Below are 27797 nucleotides of genomic sequence, written 5' to 3' on the forward strand. Positions count from 1 at the left end.
TTTGTTGGTGTAATCAGGTTCAAACTAACTGCACTGGCATCCTTGAAGGAGAAAAGATGAAGGAGAGGAAAGGTCACAAAAATGTGGCATCCATTCAAGCGCCATGTTGACAAGATGAGGGTGGCATTACTGGCAGCCAAGTGTCCTGCTACCTCACAGGCTAGCACGATGAGTCTGTGTATTTAAGTGGCTAAGAAGGATCCAAAACCCTTATTAATGTCTGTGTGTGCTATTCAGGCTTTAAACAACCATGCTATACTGCCTTCTTTCTTCTTGCACACGAAGCCCTAGTTTCCTGATCATCTGGAGACCCAGACCACAGGGTGAAGGCACAGAGGAATTACCCTGAGGCACATGTTCTAGGATAGGATATGACAGGGAACTGCTGATTTATTGAAACAACAGCATGTATGGGGTTGAGTTAGAAAGTAATATTGGTGTGGTCAGATTAGAAAATTATAGTATCTTTGAAATATATCTTCTACTAAATTCCAAATTCTGTAAGGAATACTGGAATTGAATCTGGGCAAAGCAAAAAATGGAAAAAACTTTACTTCTCATGGTGGAAACGATCAAGCCATGATCACTGCAACTCTATCCAGATAAAATTTGTATTAGAATGAGTATGACTTCCACCTTTCATGCTAATTTTAAATGTGTTACTTTAACATCATTCTTAGGATTTGTGTGGTTTTTACTTTAAACTCTAAGTGTCTCAAAAGCAAAATTTTGAAAACAAAAACAAAAAGCCAAACAAATGAAATAATATTTCTTACTGGAACCAGTTTACTGTGTAAAATTCTATGATGCTAGGAGTGAATCCTGTGCATGGTTATTAAGTAGGTGATAATCATAAAGCAAAGGACTGAAGCCAAACTATTAGAGAAGACTGGTCACAAAGTGAGTGTAGGCACAACAGACCATGAGAAACCTACCATTGTATTGTGCTGAGTAGTGGGAGTCCTATGGCCACAAGTCTCTTGCGTCAGCAGAGAAACTGGCTGAAATTCCTCAGAGTGAGGCTTGTTGGGAAAACTCACATGCAAGGGAAGGTGAAAGGCTGGGAGCCCGTCACTCTCCTCTTCTTCCACTTTCTGTCTGCTTGTCACCATGGCTACCTCTCCATCTGCTTCCCCATACGGAGAGGCTGGTCGCTTGGAAGACATCCTGGAAGGAACAAAAGAGGAGAAAATAATGAAACCTCCACATAAATCCTTAATGCCGTCATTGTGTGGTTAGGGGCCATTGTAACAGAAATGCCTTTTTGTGCTAGCAGAGAGCAGGAAACCATCCAAATACCACTGCAAAGCACACACAATCAGAAACAATGGCCAAGCAGGTAGCAACAGAACAGTGCTTGTTTGTTGTGAGAATAATACACTAATATAGCACTCTCTTGTATTCTGGCTTCTTAAACAAGAGAATTCACCTAAGAACACTGCATAATGAAAGACCATTTCGTTTTAAGGGAAAGAAAAATACCCATCTAGTGTTACACTTTGAGAGACCTTATTGAAGACAGAACATCTATGAATAGCAAATACTGTTGGCAGTTTTAAAAGAAGGAAATAACTAAAATTTCCTTCATCAGAAATAAAACAACTAAATAAATGATTGTCATAAGAAGAAATTTGCATTTTATTAAAAGTAAGATTAATGTGAAATGCAGAAATAGTGGTTATAAGCAAACCTCAGAGCAACTGACAAAAAGTTTGGTATTTGTTGAAAGCTTAAGAATTGAATAAATTTTACAATTACAATTAATCTGGAAACATTTGAAAATTTTCTTTGCCTCATCTCCCCAACTCACTCAATTTTGTCTTTAGTTCTGACATCAAAGTTGCAAGTTTAGAGTCTAAAACTATTTCCATTCTACTTTCACAACTCTACAAACAATTTAGATGTGATTTTTCAGACTTATTTACTCCTGAGAATTCTTTAAGAAAAAAATATAAAGAGGGATGTTTTGTTTTGATAATCTAAGGCCTATATGAGAGTGGGCTTAAATAACTGAACAAGAATTAAACATTTCCTTTGTATTGGAGTTTGATTCAGAATATTATCAGAATATCATACACGGCAAATATTTTTCATTAAACAGAAAGTTCCTTTTCCTTCCATTAAAAATTTTACATAGAAATGGAATTGAGTTAAAATGTTTGATGAAAAAAGGAAAAAACTCCCTTGTAATATTTACAACTTGATCTGACCTTGGAAATGCTGTATTTTTTGTTCAACAAAGAATGTTTACAGAATCATCTATTCTTATTCTAGACCAGTGGGATGAACAAGAGACAGCATTCCCTGACTGCCATATCATTTCCTTCATAAACAGCACAGATTTTTACATTTAAAATGTATTTCCAAAAGAAAGGTTCCTAATCATTGTTGAGGAATACTATATTATTAGTGTTAGAATCTTCAGAAGGAAAATATACTTCTGTACTGAATATATTCAGTTAAGAAAAGGATATTATTAAGAAGAGGACAGAAGAAAACTTAAGGGCTTTAGTATCAGGTAACTATGGGTTAAAACACTGATTGTCACTTATTAGTTGTGAGATTTAGTCCATCTCAATTTACTCATTTTCAAGGTGAGATATAATATCTATCTCTTCAATCTTTTTGGAAATGAATTACATACCATATGAAAATAGCTTGTACAAATACTTAATGAAGAGTATATACTCAAATAAAAACACTTTCTTATTTAACAAAATTCAAAATTCCAGGGTGACCCACGTATTCTCAAAAAAACAATGTACAAAAACCACAAAAACAAGAAAAAAGGATTTCTTTTTAAGAGTTTAACTGTAAAATCAATGTGAATCACAAAATCTCCTGTTAGATAAATGCTCCCTGGCCAGCAATCAACTGTAAATTGATCAAAAATATTAGCAAGTATTAAAAAGAAATGTTAATAGTAGAGGTGATCAGCTAAGACCAGAAAAGGAGGAGGAAATATTGGCAGCTACCATGTAAGCGCTGCCTTAGGGAGAAATAGTGTTGGCCATCACATTTCAAGTATTTTACACTACCTTCGATTCCACTACGAACATCTATTCCCAGTATATTGTCAAATACAGAGAGGAATATAAAGGGCTGGGATTAAGAGTTAGAACAGTTTTAGTCTCATTGGCAGCGCCATTCCTATCATTTCTACCATCAAACTGATATTTTATTATAAGTAACAACCCCTAAACACTAGAGATATTTAACTCCTGCTGTTCTGGTTGCCAGTCTGCAATGAAACTTGATTCCCATGTAAATCACTGATACACTTGAAATATTCAGATCTTTGTGAAGAGATTTGTCACAGTAAATTAATAAAGGGACTTTTAGTTGTTTGTTGTTATCACCTGTACTTAAGTATAAGGAGATTATGAGTTTGTTATAATAAACAGCAGTATTTGTGATTGGTGTAGGCATTATGGAATTAATAAATTGGTTTTCTGTGGTCTCTATCTCCACCTCATGTGTGGTCTCTCGGTGTCTGAAAACTCTAGGCAAATGACAGCCAGTCTCTGGGTCATCAAAGCAGAAAGCTAGATCAGCTGGCCTTTCCTAAATTATTACAATTCTATGACCTTTAGAACTATACCTCTTCTGTTGATTTCTACTTCATTAGTGCCATTGTTTATAATGATCATGAAAACTGAAAATCCAGAATTAGATATAAGGTAGATAAGGCAAACAGATAAGATTTGAAACTCTTTTCAAAACTTATGACCATTTGAATATCTACATTAATTTTATAGGCAAGTGGGTAAGCATTCTCTGTACATAATGTTCTATGGAGCAAAAAGTTTTAAACATTGAACATGAAAGAGTGATGGTGCCAGAAGGGAATGGATTCTAAAAATAACACACAGTTCATGTCTATTTCAATTTCATTTCCAAAGTCTTACAGAATGTTCTTAATGTGTTGGGCTTGAAAATATTATTAACAAAGATTTCTAAAGGATGTTTTAAGTCATTACAACAAAAGTAACCATGGCTATATTCCAGTAATTGGATATTAACTTAGAAAATAGCACAAATCTGACAAATTATGCAGAGAGGTATCAATATGTTGGTCTCACTACCATTACTCATGCTTACTATGACCCATAGTACCTCTAAAAACCATGATACCAAATCACCAATAACATTAGACTCTTGAAATTTTGTTAACCTACCAAACAAAAGGCTTCATCTTGAACAGAGGGAAGACTCAATTTCAATGCAGGAAGAAGACACCACAGATTAACTACCATACAGTGTTCCTATGGGATATGTAGGTTCCAATTCCTGCAGCTTACATATAAGGATACCTTGTAACAATTTGAGGATCTAGGATGGCATATGCTCAGATGTATTCATTCAGAATTTTTTTTTTTTCATTCCTGTGGTAAATGCTGGGTTTACCAAGGAACAAAACTCAGACTTCAAAATAACTGACATGAGACAGACAAATGCAACTCAATGTGACACTGCTTTATGAAATTGATGATACAATAGTGGTCTTTAACACAGTTTTATGAATAGTCAAAAAAAATTGAAAGAACTCATGTTTAATGCCAAGGCAAGAGAGACATTTTCAAATCATCAATAACTACTTATTGACCATCTACTATGTGCAAGATAGTTATTCAATAAGCATTTTAAAAGTCACCCCTGCTTTAAGATGCTTACATACACTAATTGAGGAGATTTTAAGGGGGAAATGATAATAAAAACAGTTCAGACAAATGACATTACAGTCAAACACCTGAGAGCTTCATGAAACCAGAGCATGCTGAAATACTTCAGGCAATGGTTGACCAGTTGGATAAATGGAGAGAAATTTCATGTGGGAAGTCATAACAAAAGAACAGATGCAGAGATAATTTTAGAAAGTCAATATAAATTTAGGGTTCAAGCTTACATAGGAAAAGGAGCAGCTTGAGAATTATGGATAACATCCCATCTCTAGTCTGTAACACTCCTGGAGTTGCTGAGAAACATGAAGGGAAAGAGCAAGTTGTTTGGACAATAAGTTGTTTTTCCTTCACTTCTCCCTGTAGCATTCTACACCATCATACTATTCTGGTCAATATGCAATAGTAATTAAAAATTAATGGAGACTTTTGCTATTGCCTGATTGCTCTCCATGTGCACTAGAAGCACTGCAAGTAAGATATTCCCGTTTGTATCTTGTATGCACAGAAGCAAGACAGAGGTTGTGAGATTGCAACAGAAAAGGAAACCAGTGCTTCTTGACATTGGTTGCATAGTGGAATTATGTGGAGAGGTTTAATATTACAGATATCTAGGTCCCATCTCCAGAAATTCTGATGCTATTGGTTCTGGAGTACAGACTGTCAGAATTGTTCAGAGCTCCCCAGCGATGTTAATTGTGCAGTCAATGTTGCAAACCATTTGTGTTAATCGAAATAATGCCTACCTACCCAAAATGTCCTGAACTCAATTCCAGGGGACTGCGAATTATGTGACCTTGTGTGGAAAAGGTATTCTGCAGGTGTGATTAAGTTCACAATCTTGAAATGGGGAGACAATTATGGATACTATTGCTGGGTCCAAATTAATTATAAGGGTCCTTATAAGAGGAAAAACAGAAAGGTCAGAGCCAGAAGGAGAGACTATAAGATACTGTGCTACTTGTTTTGAAGACAGAGAATAAGGACATGAGCCAAGGAATGTAGATGGTTTCCATGAGATAGACAAGGTGATGATTGTCCCCTCAAGGCTCTAGAAGGGACACAATCCTACCAATATCTTCACTTGAGGACTTCTGACATCCAGGACTGAAAAATAGTATGTTTATAATGTTTAAACCATTAAGTTTTTGGTAATTTGTTACAGCAGCATTGGAAACTAATTTAGCATTGGTTTAAACATTTCTTTCACAGTTGGCATTTTCTCAATCTGAAATCCTCTTACCCCAGATGTGCACTTTTGCCACTTCATTTAGATTTCTTTTCAAATACACATTTCATCAGAAGGCTCCCTTGATCACTCCTCTGAAACCAGCCCTCCCTCGATTCCTTACTCTGTTTTATTCGTGGCCCTTATCATCAAATGACACGTTTTATACTTATCTCTTTATTACTGTCTCTTGCAGTATTGTGTAAGATTCAAGAAGGTAGCCTTATTTCTGTTCACAGTTACTTGTCTAGTATTTAGTAACTTTCTGAAAACAGTAGTCTACCAATAAATATTGAATAGCTACCAACTAAAACCAGCAACCTTTCAACTATGCCTTAGCTATGGATAGCTGTAATATTTAATCTCATGGGACCAGTATACTTGTGATATGTCTCAGTGACAGAGAACAGGAAATCTAACTAAGTGATAACAATATTCTTATTTTAATAATTTCAATGTAAAATGACTGGGAAACTTTTTGTTAAAGTACTTTGTAAAATCTCACATTTCTTTTAAAGTATGTAAGGAAAACATTACAGGAGTTAAACTACTTAAATACATAGTTGATTGTTAATAAACTTATTTCTGAGGTATAACCTACTTACTGCTTTAAAATAAAAAACAAAACAAAATAAAATCTCTTTCTGCCTAAGATATGTTCCTTGTTGTAATTATTCTAGAAAATGACAGCACCACAGTCAAAGGAATTCCGCATACAGAACAAATATAAAATAGAAGACTCAGGAGACAGGGCTGCTTTCCTTAGAGTTCATTTTATAAGATTTTATTCTCTAAATATTTTAACCTTTGACTTTTAATCCTATGCTTCAGGGATAAATTAATGTCATGGTTAGCAGTGCCTTCTACTGGTTATTCTTTTGGAATGTTAATATTATTTATTTTAATGCTCACAGTTATGGATCTTAGAAATTGCAAAAAAAAAAAAAAAAAAAAAATCCAGAATGAGAAAACTTCCAGTTTTGCTATAAAGTCTTCCTTCCCTTCTTACCACCATAGAGGATGCTCCTGTGCCCACCCCCAGACTACTCCATTAGCTCTTATAAGTTACTGTTATGGAACAACTAAGCATCATTATAGCTTTAAATTTTACTCAACTTTTTAATTTTTTTCTTCCCATTATTATAAACAGTATCCAAACTATAACACAAATACCTGAAAAACAAAAACATCATTTTAATTTCTTGTTCTCGTGACCTGTAACATATCTTATATTTCTTAATATTTTAGTAATTACAGGTCTATTTTTGACCACTTCATTCTACATTACCAAGATTAATGATAAAATTATGATTATTTGATAAAGGACTTTGCAAATTCCTGTTTCTTCTTACAAATAACCTAATCCTCTTTGCTGAATCAGATACAATTAATTATATGACAGAACAATTTCTAACATATAGTTGGCATTCAAGGTATTTTTTCTATGAACAAATGAAAATGAATTGAATGGGTGTCTATTTTGTGCCTAACAAACCACCTCTGTTATAAAGAAACAGGCAACCTAGATATCATGACCCTTCTGGTTTGTCTTTTAGGATGTTGAAGAACACATATAACCACTCATTCATTCATCTATCTAATTCATTAATTCATAAGTTGAAAAATGTTTACACCATGCACCAGGTAGATAGCAACATAATTAATAAATTAAGAAAAATAGTGGCAGGTCAATGAGTTTTCATAAGTATTACAAGTGATGGATAATAGACTATGGATGGCTAAAATAATCAGAGAGAATGCTTCCTGATAATATGAGAACTCAAAGAGGTGATGAAAGTTGGATCAGAATTTCAACAAACACAAAGGAGAAAGGATTCTAATCAGAGGAAATGATATTAACAAATAAATTTAGAGATAAATGCAGGAAAGTAGGCATAATGGTTCAGTTAAAGCAATAGCCTTTAGGAGAAGCCACAGCAGGCAAAGATGAAAGAAAGACAGGGACCAGATTAGGAACCATGATTCCAATCTGTTCACCTTGAATGTCTTCACCAAAGAGCTGAAGTGCACACTGAGGGCAGAAGGGAGTTAGTGAAAGTTTGTGAATCACTCAGTGACATAATCAGAATAGGATTTTAGAAAGAAAAATAATCAGAAATTAGTAACTGATAGAAAGTTGAAGGTGGGAACCAGAGAAGAAAAAGTGGATAGGATCAGTTCAGAGGCCATCGGGTGCATTCTGGGTAGTATTGCTGTGGTAAGATAGTTCAAAGACCAAGTTATTAATTTTGTGTATAAAGAATGATTATACTGGGGCTGGGGTTGTGACTCAGTCAGCACCACATAAAAATAAATAAATAAAGGCATTGCATTCATCCACAACTAAAAAATATTTTTTTTTTTAAAAAAGGATGATTGTGCTAATAAGAGGAATATATGAATGATAAAGAAAGGCCAATTGGGGAGAAAAGAGGAAGTTTAGTTTTGGAGATAAGTTTTTAATAAAGAAGGAGCAGGTAATCAACAAATGCAGAACTTCTGTCAAAGAAATTACTACGGTCTTTTAAACACAAGGACAAGTTAAATAATCATCGTGTTTGTTTTTAATGTTCACTCTCTCGTGTTAAATCACATGCACAGCAGAACATGTTTTAAAAACAAGTGAAAATATTTTAAAAGGTGAATCTTCTTAGGGACACACTAAAATTGGAACTCCTTAAATATGTTATAATTTGGATCCTCAATGCCCTCAAATTGTCCATGTTGTAGAGACTTAGTCGCTGAGAAGGCACTACTGGGATGTGGCAGAACTTTTAAGACTAGGGCCTAGTGGGATGATTTTAGGTCACTGGAGGCATGCCCTCTAATTGGATAGTGGGACACCATTCCTTCCTATTCATTTTTGCCTCCTGGCCATGAAGTGAGAGGCACATGCTTCCACAGTTGGGTGCAGCCTTGCCACAGGCCCACACCCAATGGGACCAATCAGTCATGGACTGGATCCTCCAAAGCTGTGAGCCAAAAGAGAACTGTTCTGTTTATAAGTCTCAAGTACTTCCTACAATGATAAAAAACTGATAATATAATATCAAAGGAGATACAGAAATGTTCCTTCAGTTTTTCTCGTAGCAAGGTGATTTGTTCATGACAACTACATTTGTCTGGATTCCTTTGAGATTTAAGGTTATTGTAAGAAGGCTACTTTAAGGTTGTTGTAAGAAGGCTAATCTGTATCAGGAATTGAACTCCACCATGTATTAGGAATCTATCTGTAATAGGATATTACTTATTCAATATAAGGAATTAAAACAGGCATTGATCTTGAATGGAAATATTTTAATTCAAATGAATGGAACGACCAAAACTTCTATTTGATGTACAAACCGAATTCTACATAATTAACATATTACTTTATTAAAGAAAAAATATCTATTTCATTACTCTTATCTATGAATTTCAATTATTATAATTCATGTTGTATGGCTCAGACTTTCCTTTTTCCCTCTTACAGGGAACATAATTTGAACATAATTTCCAAACTGCGAGTTATTTTTGTCTTTATTCTGATAGCATTCCATGTAAATTTGACAACCAAGTCTGTCATATATAATATTCAGAAAATTTTTAAATAGAAAATTTATTTGTGGTGAATATGTAATCATTCAAACTTTTACATGTTTCTTCTCTTCTAAATTCTCTTTGTCATAAGTTTCTGATATTGAACATGCCTATCTCTATACTTTTCTACCCCTTGCTTCCTTTGTACAAAGACTTCATTCATTATATTGTTATTTAGAAGCATGAACAAGTTCATCAGGTCCTGACATAAAATGGAAGTAAAAGCACAGAATTCATAGAAATATAAAAACAGACAACACTGAGTAGTAAATCAGACTGGACTTCCTTGTAACCTTGTAATCTTTACTATACATTTCACTAGATTAGAGATCCACAAAACTTACCATAACATGTACACCTAAAAACCAACAAAAAAGAAAAAACTGATTTTTAAGTTATAGCTACCTATGAATGAATCTTTATTTCATTTTAAAATTGAATGAGTATACAAAATATTTTATTTTTAAACTATGATGATTAAAATGTTATAATCACCAACAACTTTTAAAGTAATCCTGACCACTGCTATTTTTTATCTTTGCCAAGTCCCATGTGTCGTTTCTGAGATGTTCTCTGCATTGAGATCAAGTACGTCATTATATCATTCCTTTGTGATCAGAATAGCCCCATTTTTAACTTTTTTTTCCACTACTTTTCTGTTCTTCTCTTTGCTTTTCACTGTTCTTACGAAATAGCTCTATACAGCCCTTTCTACTCCACCAAGGTCAGAGACAGACCAGAGGGTAAGAAAGAGGAGGTTCTCCCAGGAAAAGGTACAAAATGAAAAGAAAATTAAAGATAGGGAAAAACAGAACTTAATTCCTCTTGGTGGGCACAGGTTGCTTCAGTAGTCCTTGAGTTAATATGCCTAGGGTAAAAAGTAAAATTAACTTTAAAGTGTCCATTTTTTTCTTGTTTTAATTTTTTTAGTAAGGCAGGCAGCATTTAAAAGGATTTACAGCAGCCTAATTCTATAATGATTCCCCCAATTCAAAATTCAATTCTTCCTTTTCTATGTTTTCCTATGTTTTATTAATAATTATAAATCACTAGGATTTTATTCCAAAATTAGACTATATCTTACCAGCCGAAGATCCCCAGACACTTTTCTAAATAAGAAGATTGCTTTATTATAGTAACATAATAGCTGGTCTGTGGAGCCAAAATTTATCTAAAGGAGTACATATGGCAGATAAAACTTAGTAGTTTTAGATTTTATTATATTAGTTTTAAATTTATCCACACATACTAAGTGCCTTAAACAACAGTATTACTGATAAATAAAAAGTAGAAAGAATATATTTAATTAACTTCTATTGTAATCATTCTATAATGTTCTAATGCTCAGAAAAGGCATTAGAGTTCATTATGATAAAACTGACAAGACAGAAGGAAAATCAGGGTAACTTTTATGACTCCTAAATACAAAGTCACTTTCAAAAAGAAAGAGCTGGTGTTTCAACAGAATTCTAGATTGTTTTGGAAAAATATGTCAAAACTTCTCTCATGACTTATAAGAAAGGATCTGGCACTTTCTACCTAAAAGAGAGCTTAAATTTGCCTTTATTTGAATCATTACTAATCATTATAATTTCCTTACCTCAAAAGCAGCAACTATTTGAGTTATTAAATACTGGATTAAAGACTGTCTCTAATCATCAAATATGTTAAAAATCCATCAAGTCATCTTGAAGAAAAAAATAATAGAAATGATTGTGACCTTTAAATGTTGAAGATAATCTTCTTTAAGGTTTTTGGTAAAATGACCCCATCTATGAATCCAGGAGAAGGCAATACAAGTCTATCAACGGGAATTTGCTGTGAACTATTTGATTCATACATTGTCATACATTTGTCATTAATCACAAACAGAAAAAAAAATGTTTAACTTTCAGCCACCTCTAGGTTGAAAACATCAAATTCTTTTTGTTCTGAGTATTTATAAATTACTTTGAATAATCTAGCATTAGGACCTAGAACTTGTTATTTATAGTTATAGAGAGTATACTTTTTAAGGAAATAAAAAGCTTTTTCCATTTAAGCATGGTTTTGCCTTTCTGACAGCTCTAAATCCACAGGATGTGGAGAGATGATTTAAATTTTACATCAAAATTGTGACTGCACTAGACTTTTTTCTTCCTTCTCAAGGGAGGCATTGTTCTTGCCTCTCCATAACCAGGCGTGACAGCGCCAGACTGGAGTCATACGGCTGGTCTCTGAGTCAGCGTGAAAGTGCTCACCTCCTGAGTTTCCCCAGATGCTCGGCTCCTTGTGTGTCTGAGGGCTGAGCACAGAGTAGCCACATACCCCACACTTGGGACAGATAGAGGATTGGAGGGAAGAATCCAGGGATTAGTAAAAACAGTCTCTTCCAGTACCTGCTGTATAAGTCTTTTAGTAATAATAATAATAGTCAAAACAAAATAAACAAAAACTCTAAGTCAAACATTTAATATGCAAACTACTTTTCTAATTCCTAAATTCAGAAAATTCATCAATAACTTGATAAACAAATAATCATGTACTTCTGGACAAAAGAAATAAAGAAAATCTTAAAATTTAGAAGCTTTTTGGATTTACTGAAACATATGGTTGCCACATGTATAAATTTCAGGTTATAGACAGTTGGATAGGCACTGAGAGAATATTGTATGAGATGCTTATCTATTCTCAAGATCTCTACTGAGGTACCCTTTAAAACTATAGAACATTAGCAACAGGGACCATATTTTCTATTCTCCATCAGAACAATTGCTAAAGCAAAAGGGGTTAATTCAGTTGCTATTGTTCTGTCCTTGAATGAATCTGTCAGGGAAGTTTGAGAGGTATGTGTGTCTTGTGTAAGCAGGCGGGTGCGGAGGAGGAGGAGGGAAGAGAAAGAAAAAGAGGGAGAGGAGAAGGAATGGAAGGGGAAGGAGGAAGAAGAAAAGAGAAAGAAGACCACTACCTAATGCTATGCTAACAGCATTAATATTCTTCCTTTTTAATGAAATCTCTCTATTAAGGACTGGACCACACCACATCAATACAATTATAATCAGATGCTAACAATTTTCATTTACTATGTAATTTTAAACTTTGGTTAAAAGTTTTGTACATTTTAAAGAACAAAAAATGAAGTAGAAACAAACTCCTTCCCATTTGTAACTCATGAAAAGAAAAGTCAAAGGATACATAATTCTAAATATTTTTATCACAGAGAATAGTACTAATCCCTTAATAATGCAATTTTTTTTCATGTTATCCTCGTGAGGGTGTATTAGTGTCTACATATGCATGTGTACATGGGCATGTTTAATTACTTATTAAAACAATTTACCATATGCAGCATATTAGTAATGAAAAAAGATGAATTTTCATTCGTAAACATCACTGGTAAGGTGAGATGAAAATGCAAAAATATTAGTTTTGAGTAGGAAAGAATAGCTATTTAGACTTAATGATAAGTCTTAATAAGTCTTACTAAGTCTTTTGTAAACACATCCCTTTACTTGATTTAATCACTTGGTCATTTTGACCTTTTCAGGACTTCACAATACTACAGTCTGAAAATTGCAAACAGGGGTAAAATTTTTATTTTCCAAAACAATATTCTTAAATATTTATTTTGAGCCTCCTTCTCTGTCTCCTTATCTGGGTTGCCTCTTAAAGTGCCCATTCCCAATTCTGCTTTCTCCCTCCCTTCTCACATTACTGGCTAAGTCTAAATAAATAGCAAATTGTTCCATAATCAAAAGTGACTTATTCTGAGCATGGTGTATGCCTTGAAATAAAATCTGTGGCATGTTTAATTTATTTAGGATCTAACAATGATGACAAAAATAATTAAGTAACCAGTCTAGTTTTAATTTCTTTTGTTTTCAAAGGTCATTGTGAAATCAAGCAAGTTAAGCCGTCTAAAGCAACTCTCTAGAGAATGTTTCCCCTGCTAGCAGAAATGAGAAAGGAGACTCACAGCTAAAGGGAATACTGGACACCAACATCAGATTTGTCAAGAATTCACTGTCTAAGTAGTCCAATGAAGAGAAATATTCTGACCTCCTATCCTGTTTGGAATCCAAATCACCCTGACAAGAATAGTTTATACTTTACTAAATCCTGGGCAGTTTAGTGGCTTACTGTCTCTCCCCATGCCCCATATAGACTTGGTCGCAGCTTGTTTCTATAGCAGCTGTTGAAAAATGTACAAAGTAGAAAAATATTTATGCTATATTTAAAATAGACAGCAAAGAACATATATACAGTGCACAAATCTTTCCTAGAACAACACAACAGCTTCTGATATGAGAGATGGACATTTGTGGCAAAGATACATTTTCTGAACTTCCCAGCAAAAATGAAGAAATTGCCCATCATAATCATGAAAAGTCCAAAAGTGAGGGTGCAGTGCCAAAGATGATGAGCATCTATCAACCCAAACTCCAAAACAGCGGGATGTAGCTATGGTTGATGTTATAAGAATGCTGAGCCTCTTCATTGGTGCCTTTCATGCCAAAGCTCCTTTGCTTGGATGAATATGAATTAAATCCATAAGCTTTCCTATTTTTCTAGCTTGACCTCTAAACTCATTTTATGTCTTAGCTGTTTATCTTCTTCCTCCATTAATCTTTCTGGTTTTAGCACATTCCCTGTTGTTTTTAGGGGGAAAAAAGTTTAAAAGCATGGTTAGTATTGCCACTGTGGACATGTTAGGAATGCTAGCTCTTTTTCTATAAATGGGTAAGAACTGTTGAGTATTAACTGAAAAGCTACTGGTTTCCTGGCCCTGAAATAAAAATTCAAAGGGTATGGCATACACTGTAGAGGAGAAAAATCGTCAAATTCACAAAATGCCATAACAAGTATAAACACACAGAAGTACAAGGTTTGTACTAGATTTCAAAATAAGGCTAATGGTAAGATCACTATCAAATTCCTGTTTGTTTATATTGTCCAAGTATGTCATATAGATAAACCTTTTGAATAAATAGCTTTTCCTCAGTGCTTTCTCTTTTCAATCAATTCTGTGGCTAAGCACATACAATGTTCATGTTCTCTAAAATATTGTCACTGTATTAGACCTACCTAATTCAAGATTATAATTTTAGATGTTACTATAACTGAGTTCACTCCTATTGGTTGTTAAAATATAGCTGATAAGAATTTTTAATGATCAACATAATCCATTTATCCATAATACCACAAAATCTGTATTTATTTTTATTTCTTAAAAAAGTTTAAAGGTGTACAGTTTACAAATCTGTTAAAAAAAAAAAAGAATCTAACAAAATTAAAGACTTCAAGCTGGAATCCTGCACTTCAATGCAGTATTTACCATTTTATAGGTACTCTATCTGCCATCTTTTCTGCTGTTCTCCACTGCTTTCCCCAAAGCTTAACAAAGGCCCAGCTGTATAAACCAGTCCTGTCAAAGAACACAGTTAAGGGATGGATAAAACAGGGAGGGGTGTCTAACATGCTGACCACTGTCTGAGCTTATGAGGATAAAGGGGCCTTGATGGAGAAAAGTAATCATCCATTGCTGTTTTCTTTCTTTCTTTTTTTTTTTTTAAACCTCATTACCACATGCTAGAACATTTTTTTCCACTACCCAAATACCCCCATTCCAATTTCCCACAAGTGAAAGACCTTTGTGTTCAGAAAGGAACCAGATTCTCTGCAACCTCTCCTCCCCTCATTTTTTTTTTTCCTTCTTTCCTTTTTTCTTTTTTCCTTGTTTTTTGTTTGTTTGTTTTTGTTGCTGGCAAGTTTATGGAGGAATAATCATTTAAAGTCTTCTTAAATACTGGTTTCCTCCCCACCACACCATCACACATGGTTCCCTGAAAATGTTTTAATGGCTATATAAATGTACTTGCATTGGATCTCTTTTTACCAAAATAGTCTCAACAGCTTTTGATTTCAAGGTAGTTAGTCATGCTAAGGACTCCAGAAAATGATACATTCTTTTAAAAACAGCAAACATATACAACTGAGGTAAAATGAATATTGAGATCAAGGGTCTGTGTTTCACATTTTCAAGAATGTGTTTCTTATACAACATTTATTTCAAGGAGTTGGTTGGCCGTGTGGACACTCAAGAGTCCATAGCAACTGTGAGATATGATTCCGAAACTTGAAGGAAAGTTTAGACCAAGCTAATTAATCCTTTCAAAATCCCAACTCTCATGTGTCCAAGAACATCAAATCATGGGGAATATTTTCCAGAGATTTAAATACGCATTTCCTATTTTCAAGTTTGTCATTCTTACATACTATGCTGACATTATTTATAAAGGACTGAAGCCAAATCCCCACACAGATTGCTACCGTAACTGCATTGGTTGAAGAGTCAGCCAAACACATTAAATGCCCAAGGAAATCCCTGGGCAGGAGCCACCAGACCTATACGGGGAGAGCTGTATCATCTGCAAAGTTAGTTCTATTTCAGGGTATCCTTTGAGGTTGGGACAAATATTTGAACATTATTAAATCCTCTATTTATCCAGAGACTGTTGCAGCTGCAGCACAAGGCTTCTTCACATTGTCCTGTCAATGACCTAAAGGGATTATCCTTTTTTAGATGGGATAAAACATGATTCCCTCATCAATCTGTATACTTTTCTATTCAACACAAAATGTATTTTTATCACATAAAACAATTTCCTTAGGGTAAACTATTAGCCTCAGTTGCTTTCAGAGAACTTCATCCCACAGCTATGGCTGCTTAGGGTGCAGAAGCACACTCACTCATACTTCAGTTTGCTTCAGAAATTAAAATGGAGAAATTACCTTCTCATATTTGGTTCTTAGGTTACAAAGTATATCATAAATGAAACCTGCCAATGCCATACCCAAATCACCAGAAGTGGAATACAGAGGTATTAAAAAATAGACATACTCCATTGCAAAAGGTTGCAGCAATAGTTAAAATTCACTTCTTTACTATCATGAACTTTTCATCTTCAATTTACTTAAAATACTTAACTCTCCAGAAACATTTGTGGATAATCTATCCACTATTTATAAAACCCTCCAAAATATTAATTTGAAAAAATAAAATTACTCTGTGACAACCTAAGAAAACATTTATTTAAATGATTATTAAATATCAACAAAATTTCCTTAATTTCAATATATTTCCCAGAGACTATTTTGTTTTTATTGCAGCATGACTTCAGGTTAACAAACTCTTTTACATAAATGAGCAAGATTCTTGAATCTGCTTAAATTTATGACTCCCATTAACTGTGCCAATCACTGTGCTGGATGGTTTAGATTATTAGTATTATTAGCCTTATTTCTGGTTATCAAAACAACTCTCTCCTGAACTATAGACATAAATGTAAGAGCTAAAACTATAAAGCACTCATAAGGAAAGGCAGAAAGGCAGCTTCATGACCTCATGTAAGGCAATGGTTTATAAGATTCAATACCAAAAGCACAAGTGACAAGCAAAATAATAAAAAATGAAAAAAATAAATTGGACTTTAGCATCAAAATTTTTAAAATACAATCTAAAGAATGGGAGAAAAGACTTTCAAACTACATACCAGATAAAGGACTTGTATCCAGAATACATAAGAACTTTGACAATTTGTGTGTGTGTGTATGTATATATAACATACACATACATTATACATATATATAATAAATTAATAGGACAAGTCATCCAATTTAAAAAATGTGCAAATGATCTGAATTAGACATTTCTCCAAAGAAAATCTACAAATAGTGAATAAGCACATAGAAGATGTTTAACATCCTTAATCACTAGCGAAATGCAAACTAAAATTATGGTAAGATTTCATTTCACATCCATTAGGATGGCTAAAGTAAAAAAGATAACAAAAAATATTGGAGAGGATGTGGAGAAAACTGGAAATATCACAAATTGCTGTCAGGAATGTAAATCACTAATATGGTTTAGAAAATAACTGCAAGATTCTAAAGAGTTAAACATACAGTTACATATGATCCAGCAATACCCCTCTGAGATAAATATAGTCAAGAAAAATAAAAACATATGCCTGTGAAAAACTTGTACACAAAGGTGCACAGCATTATTCATAATATCTGAGAGTGGAAACAACCCAAATATTTATCCAATGATGCATCAAAAAACAAAATCCAGTGTACATACAACATAATGTCATTTGGTAACAGATATGAATGAGGTACTGATACATGGTACAATGTAAATGAGGCTAAAATATTATGCTATACGAAAAAAGTCAGTCACAAAGGACCACACATTGCATGATTCCATTTACATAAAATGTCCAGAATAGGCAAATTTATATAGAGAAAAAGTAAATTGGAGGTTATCTAGGGGGAGAGAACATGCTGGGGGGAGGGGAGTAGGGATTGACCATTAATGGGCACAAGATGTCTTTTTTTAAGAGTGCTGAAAATATTCTAAATTTAGATTGTGGTAATGGTTACACCATTCTGGATATACTAAAAACCATTGAATTGTACGCTGTGGATCAATGTAAAGGTATGTGAATGACTTTTCAAAAAAAACAATATTTTTTGAACTACAAAATATTTTTTTAAGTCATTTTTATTTTCCTTATAGAAAGTGACTCAGAAATGTTACATGGTTTGATAAACGTCTTCTGGTTAGAAAGCAGCTGAGCTAGACCTGCTCCAAATACAATTGTCTTCCCTTATCTGTTATTTTGCATTCCATGGTTTCAGTTACCCACATTCAACCGTAGTTTGTAAATATTAAATGGAAAATTCTAGAAATGCATAAATCACAAGTTTAAAAATGAGTGCCATTTTGAGTGGCATGATGAAATCTCTCCATCTAGCCCTTATGTGAATCACCCCTTTATCCTGCATATCCACACTGTATATACTACCTGCCAGTTATTCACTTAGTAGCCATCTGAATTGTCAGATTGACAGTATGGCTTCACAATACTTCTTCTTTTTTTTTTTTTTTTTTAGAATAACAAACTCTTTTATTAATATTCTTTACAGATATATTTTTAAAAGAATGACAAAATTAGCAGTAAACAAAACTTAAAGGTTTTGCACTTAAAGGATGATGCACTACAAAAGAAAATTTTACCAAAAATATTATTGAAAAGATACAACTTTACATAGTAGCCCAAGTATCTGCCACAATGTCTGCATCTTTCCCCTTTATTTTTTCACATAGGCACTATATCATCTTATATCATCACAAGAAGGGTAAAGTACAGCACAAGATATTTTAAGAGAAACCACATTCACATAACTTGTATTAGAGTATAACTGTTCTAGTACTAGTTATTGTGATTAATCTTACACTGTGTCAAATATAGATTAAATTTCATCCTACATATGTATAGAAAGACCTTTTTCATTATTAATTACGATAAAAATATAGAATATTTTAATGAATGACTTAAATATATGCCTTAAAACTGATCTTTCCCCAAAGAGTTAGAAATATATTTCTCATTTCTAATTACTTTTACTTGAATGCACGCTTTTATTGACATTGTGGTTATACCTATACAAGTAAATGTTCCTTTTTTTTATTTTCACTAGATTCTTAATAATGAACAAATATTTAATGATTGTTCTAAAAGAAAACATTGTATGGACTTACAACTCACTCCTAATGGTTACACAGCCATGGGATGTTCTGCTCCTTCATGACATGCTTCCAATGGTAAATTGCCAATAATTTACTTTTTTTCTTAATTTCTTCACATAAATGCTTATAAAACATTATATAGATTATCCTACTGCCAAATAGTTTAGTCTGGAGAAGTCTGATCCAAAATTTTATTCTTGTACCACTGATAAAGCTTATAGAAGGTATCTTTAGCTCATCAGAGGAAACTTAAAAGAATCACAAACTTTGTAAGTTCTGCAATTATCTCCATTTTAATTATTAACCATTAATCTGTACATCCTCCATCTCCAGAGTTCAAGATTAATTTATTCTCTATGAAATCAACTATTGTCAGTACCAGCTATATAATTAAGTCTAAAAAAATTATTTTCCAAGTTACAGAGGGGAAGCAGAATGGATAAATCAATGGTGCTTAAAAATTATTTTTCATAGCAGTTTGTTTACAAATACATTTCCAGCATTATGAAAGTACAACACAACCCTCAATTATTAATATTCCATGATATAGTCCATGATGTTTTCTACTTAACGATAGTAGTTTGAATTAATTTAGGGCAATTCAACATAGGCTTAATTAAATAGACATTGATTTGCTTGGAAAAGAAACTTTAAACCAATTTAGAACTCAGGATATCCTTTAGGTCTATCTAGAAGCAAATATTTCAATTTTTATTTCTTTAAAAATAATTTAAACTCTATCATAGTGGAGGAGAAAGAAATGAATTAGAAGGAAGAGGCAAAGACGTTTGGGTAATAACAATAACTTTAAAATATGTAAATGTGAGCGGCAAAGAAGAAAAGCTTACAGATTCCCAAGGACCTAGATATTAAAGAAGTCAATTACGGTTCTCATTACTAATTAAATAAATTGTTCTTGAAATCTGTGCTAGTTGTTCACCTTTATTTATTTTATGTCCCCTCAAATTTCCCCTAACTTTTGTACTATGCATAATACCAGAAGTAATCTACTTAGGTAAAACCTCACATTTTGGATCTGCATTTCCATTATTGAAAACCATCTATAGGTTTTTAATCCAGAAGACACTTTTTAACCAAATCAAGGTGACTGCACTACTGGATCATAAACTCTTAGATCCACAAACAGCATTACTCACTTTTCAATCTAATGCTGACTTGAACACAGGGCACAATAAATCAAAGCAGAGATACTGGGTAAGAATAAGTTTTTTGACAAGACAAACTGGGCTCACCCCTAGTTATGCTCATCCCTGGCTCCATCACCACTCTGTTACTTAAATTCTCGGAATCTCTGCTTTCCCTTTATAAGAAATATAAATAGTACAACATTTATGAGTTTTGAGGGAATTAAACTAGCATGTTCAAAAGCATGTAGCACTGTGCCAAACACTATACATACTTTATAAATGCTACCTGTTGTTATTGTTGCTGTATTTGGAATTGAACCAAACTGAATGTCACTTGAACTACTCAGCTATAAAGAAGAGCTGAAGTTAGGATCCCAAACAGTCTAATTGTGATTAATAGAGTTTGACCTCCTAAAAAGAGTCCAGTTATTTTAATATTCCTATGAAGCCAATTTTTTTTATTTTTGAACAAAAACATGAGACTTAGAACTCATTGCATGAGGTTAAGATTTCTGAATCTTGCTAAAAGAGTGAGTAAATTATACTATGTGGCTCTGTAGCATTTGGGGACTTCAAATAGCATGCGTTTCAAACTAAGTTAAAATAAATCATTCCTGAGCTATGCCAGCAGTTGAAATACTTCTACCAAAGTACTAAAACCTCATCCCATTACCAGGAACTCAGAATATGTTTTTTGCTGCATAACATTTATCGCCAAACAACCTATATGAAATCGATTCCCACCATTTGCTTCTGTAGGAGAAGCCGAAACCTCCCAGGATAAAGGAGAGTAGGAAATGCTATTATAAGATTCAGTCATTGTAAAAGTTCCATTAGAAACTGCTCTTCACATACAGAGTTTCCCCATTCTGTGCATAGGACTTAGGATTTCCACACAAAGAAATGGGTTCCTATTGTGACAAATAAATGTGGAGCACAGGTGCATTGTATCGAAGGATTCACTGCACTAGCATTTTAAGAAAATCACATACTCTTAAGTTTGGCTTAGACTGATAGTTAGCTCTGTGAAAGACATCTGAGGATCATGAGGCTAAACCCAACAAAAGGATGATTTTTGACCAGGAAAATCTAACTATCACAAAATATAAGAATTTTTTTTTTTAATCTAGTAAGAGTTTCCTTTTCAATCTATGTCATTCTTTAGTTAAGGAAACAGTTGATTTCTACTATTTTCCTATAAGTGATCAATAATTTTGGCCAGAGAATATTCCCCAAATGCTCATGTTATTTTATCTAAAAACATTTCATACTTCTAAGAAAATATTTTTAAACAAAGGAATATAACCACAAACACTCCAAGAAAAAACAATTGAGCTAGAATGCTCCATCAATCATTTGGCAAAAGAAAATCAATAGATAATGTGCAGTTCCAGGTAGATTTCTGCTGGCTATCACCAAAAAGCCGATGAAAATAATAGCTACTTCAAAATGGAGTGATGTCAAGACAGTTTAAACACCACCAATTACTTGCCATATGGACTTTATCCCCTCAGCTCATGGAGTATTTAGAAACCATTCTGAATTAATAAGCACTGCTATCAATGTACTGTCAAGAAATGTAAACCCTCATTCATATTTTGGAGGTAATGTGGGTAAATATAAGAAAGAGTAAATAACTATAATCTAAGGGAAATTAATATTTTGATGTTAAGTAATATTGTTTTAATTGCAAACATTGGGTAAGACATATTTTATAAATAATCAATGTAGCCTTTCTTATTCTTGGGAACCTGTAGATTATTATCAAGGAATGCATTGTTAAAATTCTCAATTCAGTATTAACATGGGCATCAATCCAGAAGCCACTACTAAAATATACATCTTAAACATTTCCACCAACTTATTTCGTGATTTCTGCTTATAGAATTACTATCGGAGATTTTTAAATATCTAAAAAAGGGATAACCTTTAAAATTTTATACATGCATCTTTTGTGCTATATACAGCACTCACAGCTCACTGAAGAGATCAGAAAAAAATGCTGTAAGTTAATCGTGCTATGGCAGAATTATTTTTGTATTTATTTTGTTCAGGACAGCACATAAACTATTAATTGAGTATATACTATGTGCCAGGTACCCTATTTTGTGAAGCCTGGATGTAGATTATTAAAATCCAATACAATAGGAGAAAGATTTACAAAGAAAGACAAAAGAAGAAAATAAGTTAGAAGCAGAAGCTTAAGAGAACTTGCTTGCCTCATGAGACAATTAGCTGCACAATTTGTTAAGTATCCAAACAGAAGATATATCATTCATCAGAAAAACTATGTACGGGATTCACATATTCAACCAGAAGTTTGGGCTAGCTGACTTTTGTAGTTCCTTTTAGTGTAACTAAAATTTTACTCATTTTATAAAGGTAAGATTTACTAATACTTCTGTTATATTATAATGTTCAACAGAATTTTAAGGGTCTAATGGGTTTAATGGTAAAAATACAAAATGTTTGAAAATGGAAATTATAATAGCACAAATAAGTTTCATGAGAACGAATCAATTTAAAACATGTAATTATGGTTAATTCTTCATGATATGGTATCCGATAATATGAATGTTATGCATTGTACATTCTTTCATTTTTAAAGATAAGACCACAAAAATTGGTACTAGTTTATATGCATTACAGTCTGAGACTGGTGATAGATTTTAGATGCTTAATCTTTCCTTATTATTCCTCCAAGATTTAGTCGCATTTAAGTTCAATATAGAGACAAATACATGAGTATATTCTGTGCATCTTTTATACATACTAATAATATCATTTAAATATTTTCCTTGACTGTTCTTACATTTCCTAATGATGGTTCCCATTTTTTTTAATCTGGAATTTCTTCCTTTATTCAAATATTTTAAAGGATATAGTTTCTAGAGATTTCCAATTTGGGGTTAACAAGGGCATGTGATTTTAGAGACCTCTTTTCTCCCACTATCATGTACCATTCAACAAAGAAAGGAATAAGTCTTAAGCTCTTGGTTAATATGGCTGAAACTACTAATCATCAAAATCCTAGATTGACTAAAAAATGACATTAAAACTTTTACCCAACAATCCATTTCAAGTAATAAACATGATTCTTTACTGATGATTACATTTCTAGAGGTAAGGATTTGTTTTTTTTAAAGTTCTGCCATATTTGACCATGCCTTTCAGATAGCTTATCTGCCAATATTTCAGGGATTTATATATAAGAAAAATGTCAATAGCATAAAAAATGTAAGCTAAAAATCGAGATGTCTCATGGGATGTAATAAAAATTCAGAGACCAAAAGAAACTGGATAGGTAACATCAACAAGGAAAGAAACTGACTGCAAATGCCTACACTGTGTGAGGATTTAGGTGACAGACTATAGAAACCTGTGTGTCTCCCCATGACAGTGGCTGATGTGCTGTACTCAGGCTCACAGTTTTCAGGTAAGATTGCTAATTCAAGGTAGCCAAATCATCCAATTATGAGGAAAAACCAAAAATCTGGTTTTTCTATGAGAAATTCCCAGATTTTTCATGATAGGTAATCAAAAGAAAAACAATAAACATTCGCTACTAGTTCATCAGGCTAATGTGACTCTAACAGGAATAGAGCCTTTGATGTGAGGGCCACCCCAGAATAGCTCAGTATTCATGATCATATTAGCCATAGTTCTCTCACTTGAATGTGGTAATCAGATGTAGCTAATACTAACATAGCAACTAAAATAATGCATCCAGTGAAATATATCTCCATATCCACGTATCTCATCTCTTACTTGTCCAACTAATCTTTACAACCCCGAAACAGGGGCCATACCCACCTCTATCTATGGCTGGGGAAACCAAGGAATGGTGTGAGCAAGAATGTCTCAGACACAGGTAAAGGACTTCCCTCAAGTCCCGCAGCCAGTTGGCAACAGGATAATCCTGAGCCTTTGGCAAGAGTGCGTGCTCTTAACCACCACACTGTGTCTGTTACAGATTTTCTATGCTATGCCTTAAATATAGAAACTATCTTTTACCAAAACAAAACAAAACCAACACAAACCTAGCTGGAAAATGCCATATCTTCTGGCAAATATATTTGTACCACTTATGAAGCAGTAAGACAGCCTGGAAAATAACTTAGATTCCAAAATGGTAAGAATTTTGGATAATTTGGATGGCTTAACATTTGACACTAAAACTCTCAGAAAATCCTGTACTCTCTATTATATATCTTCTGTGGCCCAGTAGCCAAACATTGGCATTAATTTAATCTGTACTTGTGTCTAAAATCTACTTCTTTATGGTTTTCTCTAAAATGGTTTTCTCATCTTTGCTGAACAACAAATTTAAAAGATGTGTATAGTTACTGGCAGGGCTGGAGATGTAGTTCAGTGCACAGCACTTGCTTAGCCTGTGCATGGTCATGGGTTCAACACCCCCCTTGTGGCAGGTGGGGAGGGAAATACATATGTGTGTGTGTGTGTGTGTGTGTGTGTGTGTGTGTACACACACGTATATACACACATGTGAATAAAATATATATGTTACTGATACCATTATGTGTGCTATATATTTATACATAGTAATAAGCTTACAATCAGAAATTTTCCAATATATTTATAATTATTCTGCAGAAGCAAGTAAAAACTTTTTTTTAATGATTTGCCTTTTAACTCTAATTGACTTGAAGTACAATTTCCTAGTTCTCAAGACACTCTATTTCACTTGAAGATGACCCCCAGTGCATTTCATGTATGACAAAAACTTTTAAGACTGCTTATTCTAGTCTTTAAGGGTATCTGCTATCTAGGCAGAATTCTCTAGATTTATAAGAGACTCATTTTAAGACAAAATTTCCAGCATGGCCTAATGATATTTCTGTTTCTGTCATGTCATCTCCCATTCTGATCTAGGTCTGAGTCGAACACAGGAATCACAACTTTCCAGCAAGTTATGATATAAATCAGAAGTAGAAGCTTCTTGATATTATTTCCATGAATCTTTTCATGAAGAACAAAAATAAAACAGCTTACCCACAGAACTACCCCTTTGAGATATGCCTGCCCCATACTATCTGTGTGAGGAAAAAAAATATGTGAGGCGGTGGGGGGGGGCGGGATCTGAAAAATCTTACCTACTCCCAAAGTTTCCATAGTAAATTTTTAAGGGCCTCAAAATAAGCAATTTCTACCATCCACAAATTCACAGTAGCATGTTTCAAAATAAAACTATCCCATTCATTAATAAATGGTCTATAAATAATGCTGATATGGCTAACAACAAGTACTCTGAAAAGAGTATATAAAATTACGTAATGGATAACTAGTTAGAGCTATTATTTAGACTGGCAACTTCCTGAGGTCAGAGGCCATGTGTGTTTTCTTCACTTCTATGTACCTTGGACTGACACAGTGTCTGATACATAAAATACTTGTTGAGTTACTGTCCAAGTATCTAAAATGGTTATTTCGTTTAGTTGAAAATTCTCGGGTACACAGTCCACCTACTTACATTCTTTCAAAGGGAATCTAAGTTAAAATAGGTTCTGTGCTGCCAAAGAAGCCTAATAAAAAGTACAAAATAATCAACAGGAGCAGTGCATCAATCAGAGGAGGTCTGATCATGATTAAATAAGAGCATTTTAAAAACCTCAAATTTCCGTTCATAAGTAGAATTCAAAGCAGCTGTTCAGTACTAGCACAATGTCTGCCCTAAGAATTTAAAAAGAAAAAAAAAGGCAAATTATGGCAGCGGAGAAACTATTGCTCTAAGACCTCTAAGTTGATATGACCTTTAAAAAAAAAAAAAAGAAAAAAAAAGAAAAGAAAGAAAAAGAAAAAAACCCAAACAAGGCAATTTTACATTTTCACATTGCACGGAAGACTAAAAAAAAAAAAAAAAAAAATTTGGTATTCCAATATTGGGGCCTTTGTTTTTAAACAAGATGCTGAGGTGTTTCCCTTAGAAGCAAAAGGTCTTAGGGGACATGTCTGTCACAGCAGTTATTTTCTGTTTCACTTGTTGGCAAACTAACATTTCAAAACAACAACAAAAATGAGCCTCCCCAGCTCCCTGTAAACCAAGGAGGTAGAAAGAAAAAATATTTCAAAGCAAGAAAGCAAACAGACTGTGAGGACTGAAACTCAGACCAAAGGCATCTGCTCTCCAACTCACACTCCCCACAACCACCCAGCCTTCTCACAATCTTACAGATTTTCCTTAGAGATGTTGCCATTTTAGCTTTGTTTTTCCCTAAGTTCTGGCAATACCCATCACTGCAGGCAAGGCAGCAAAGCCACTAGCAGAATCCAAACCGGAAAACAGAAAAGCTGTTCTGTCTTTTCTTCCCCGCCACTCCATTACTAATTTATTTTTTTCCAAAGTAAAACTCCCTCATTCTATCCAAAACGGCAATCACTAACTTCCAGTATATAACAATTATTTCAAAGAATACAGAAATGATTGTAGTCTGCAGGGCTAAAAGATGGGCTTGAAACACTGGACAATTTCCCTCTGGGTTCTCACATCTTTCAGAGAGGAATAATACTCTAAACCAGCTAGTGTATTACTGCTTAAAAAAAAAAAAAAAAAAGGACCAAAGCAATCTTTGTTTTCACCCCTTCTAGGATAGCTCCTCCTGAATCCCACCCAACATAATGGTTGCCAATGCAGCTTCCCGTCCAGTCTTGATTAAAAGGAAAAGAAAAGAAATAATAAGAACAAAATATCTAATGGTGCTACCATTGATTACTGATATATCATTCAGAATCCAAAAAAATTGCTAAGATTCTCCAAAGAATATCAGTTTTGAAATTTAACCTACACATAGAGCTTATATTTTCCCCTTTAAATCTAAAATTAACAGCCCACAAAATAAACCCAGGGTTTTGTGTCAAGAAAAATCTCTCTATTTGTATGAATACAAAGGGAAGAACAGGAAATCCGCTTGCATTCATGGGTCACTTGTGCCTTACAAATATTTCTATGATTTACTATATTTTGTTTCGCATGCATAGTTGAAGTTGAAACCAGTCTTGAGATGATAATATTACAGAGAAAATTAGATCCAGAGATAAATGGCTTCTATAACATCCATATTTAACATTTGTCACATATTTTCTGTTGAAAGTAAGTGCAAGTGCCATTAAATTTATATTAAGTTTGAAAATTCAACTCAATACAATGAGTATTCCTGTTGTGTTAATGTTGTATTTGGCATGGACAAATAAAGATTAATGAGTCTTTTCTAAGGCACTCACAAATAGAGTGATATCACAATCTAGTGAGAAGATAAAACTGTCACACAGACCCTACTTAGAGGTTGAAAGAAGATCCCATGAAGACACAGAGGGAATACAGGTCTTCCCCTCAGTCAAAGGAGACTTCTTAAAGGATAAGGTTAAATCAAGGATAAATAAATAAGTAAATAAATAAACAGTGTGAAAAATGAATTGAAAGAAATATATTTAGAGAGAGGATAACTATAGACTAGGGTACAGGTAGGAACGGGCCAACAAATAACCAAATAAATGATAAAATAAATAGCCAGAGGGAGAGATTTAGATCTATTTAATATATATCACTTGAATTCCAAGAACATGCCTATTGC

At 33.6% G+C, this 27797-nt stretch overlaps 1 protein-coding gene across 16 annotated transcripts in view; it reads right to left on the reverse strand.

Moving 5' to 3' along the window:
• The window catches only part of SOX5 (SRY-box transcription factor 5), a 955660-nt gene that overhangs the window by 328644 nt on the left and 599219 nt on the right, over positions 1 to 27797 (reverse strand). For 13 of the 16 annotated variants that reach the window (XM_079142036.1, XM_079142038.1, XM_079142034.1 and 10 more), the window contains one exon: positions 936 to 1167. In XM_079142036.1, coding sequence (XP_078998162.1) covers positions 936 to 1166 — 231 coding nt within the window. In that variant the 5' untranslated portion in view covers position 1167. The remainder of the gene's footprint in view (positions 1 to 935; positions 1168 to 27797) is intronic. The other 3 variants (XM_079142032.1, XM_079142029.1, XM_079142030.1) reach the window with 1 other exon arrangement.

Source organism: Sciurus vulgaris, assembly GCF_902686455.1.
Source record: "Sciurus vulgaris genome assembly, chromosome: 5".
In the NCBI taxonomy this organism is placed as follows: domain Eukaryota; kingdom Metazoa; phylum Chordata; class Mammalia; order Rodentia; family Sciuridae; genus Sciurus; species Sciurus vulgaris.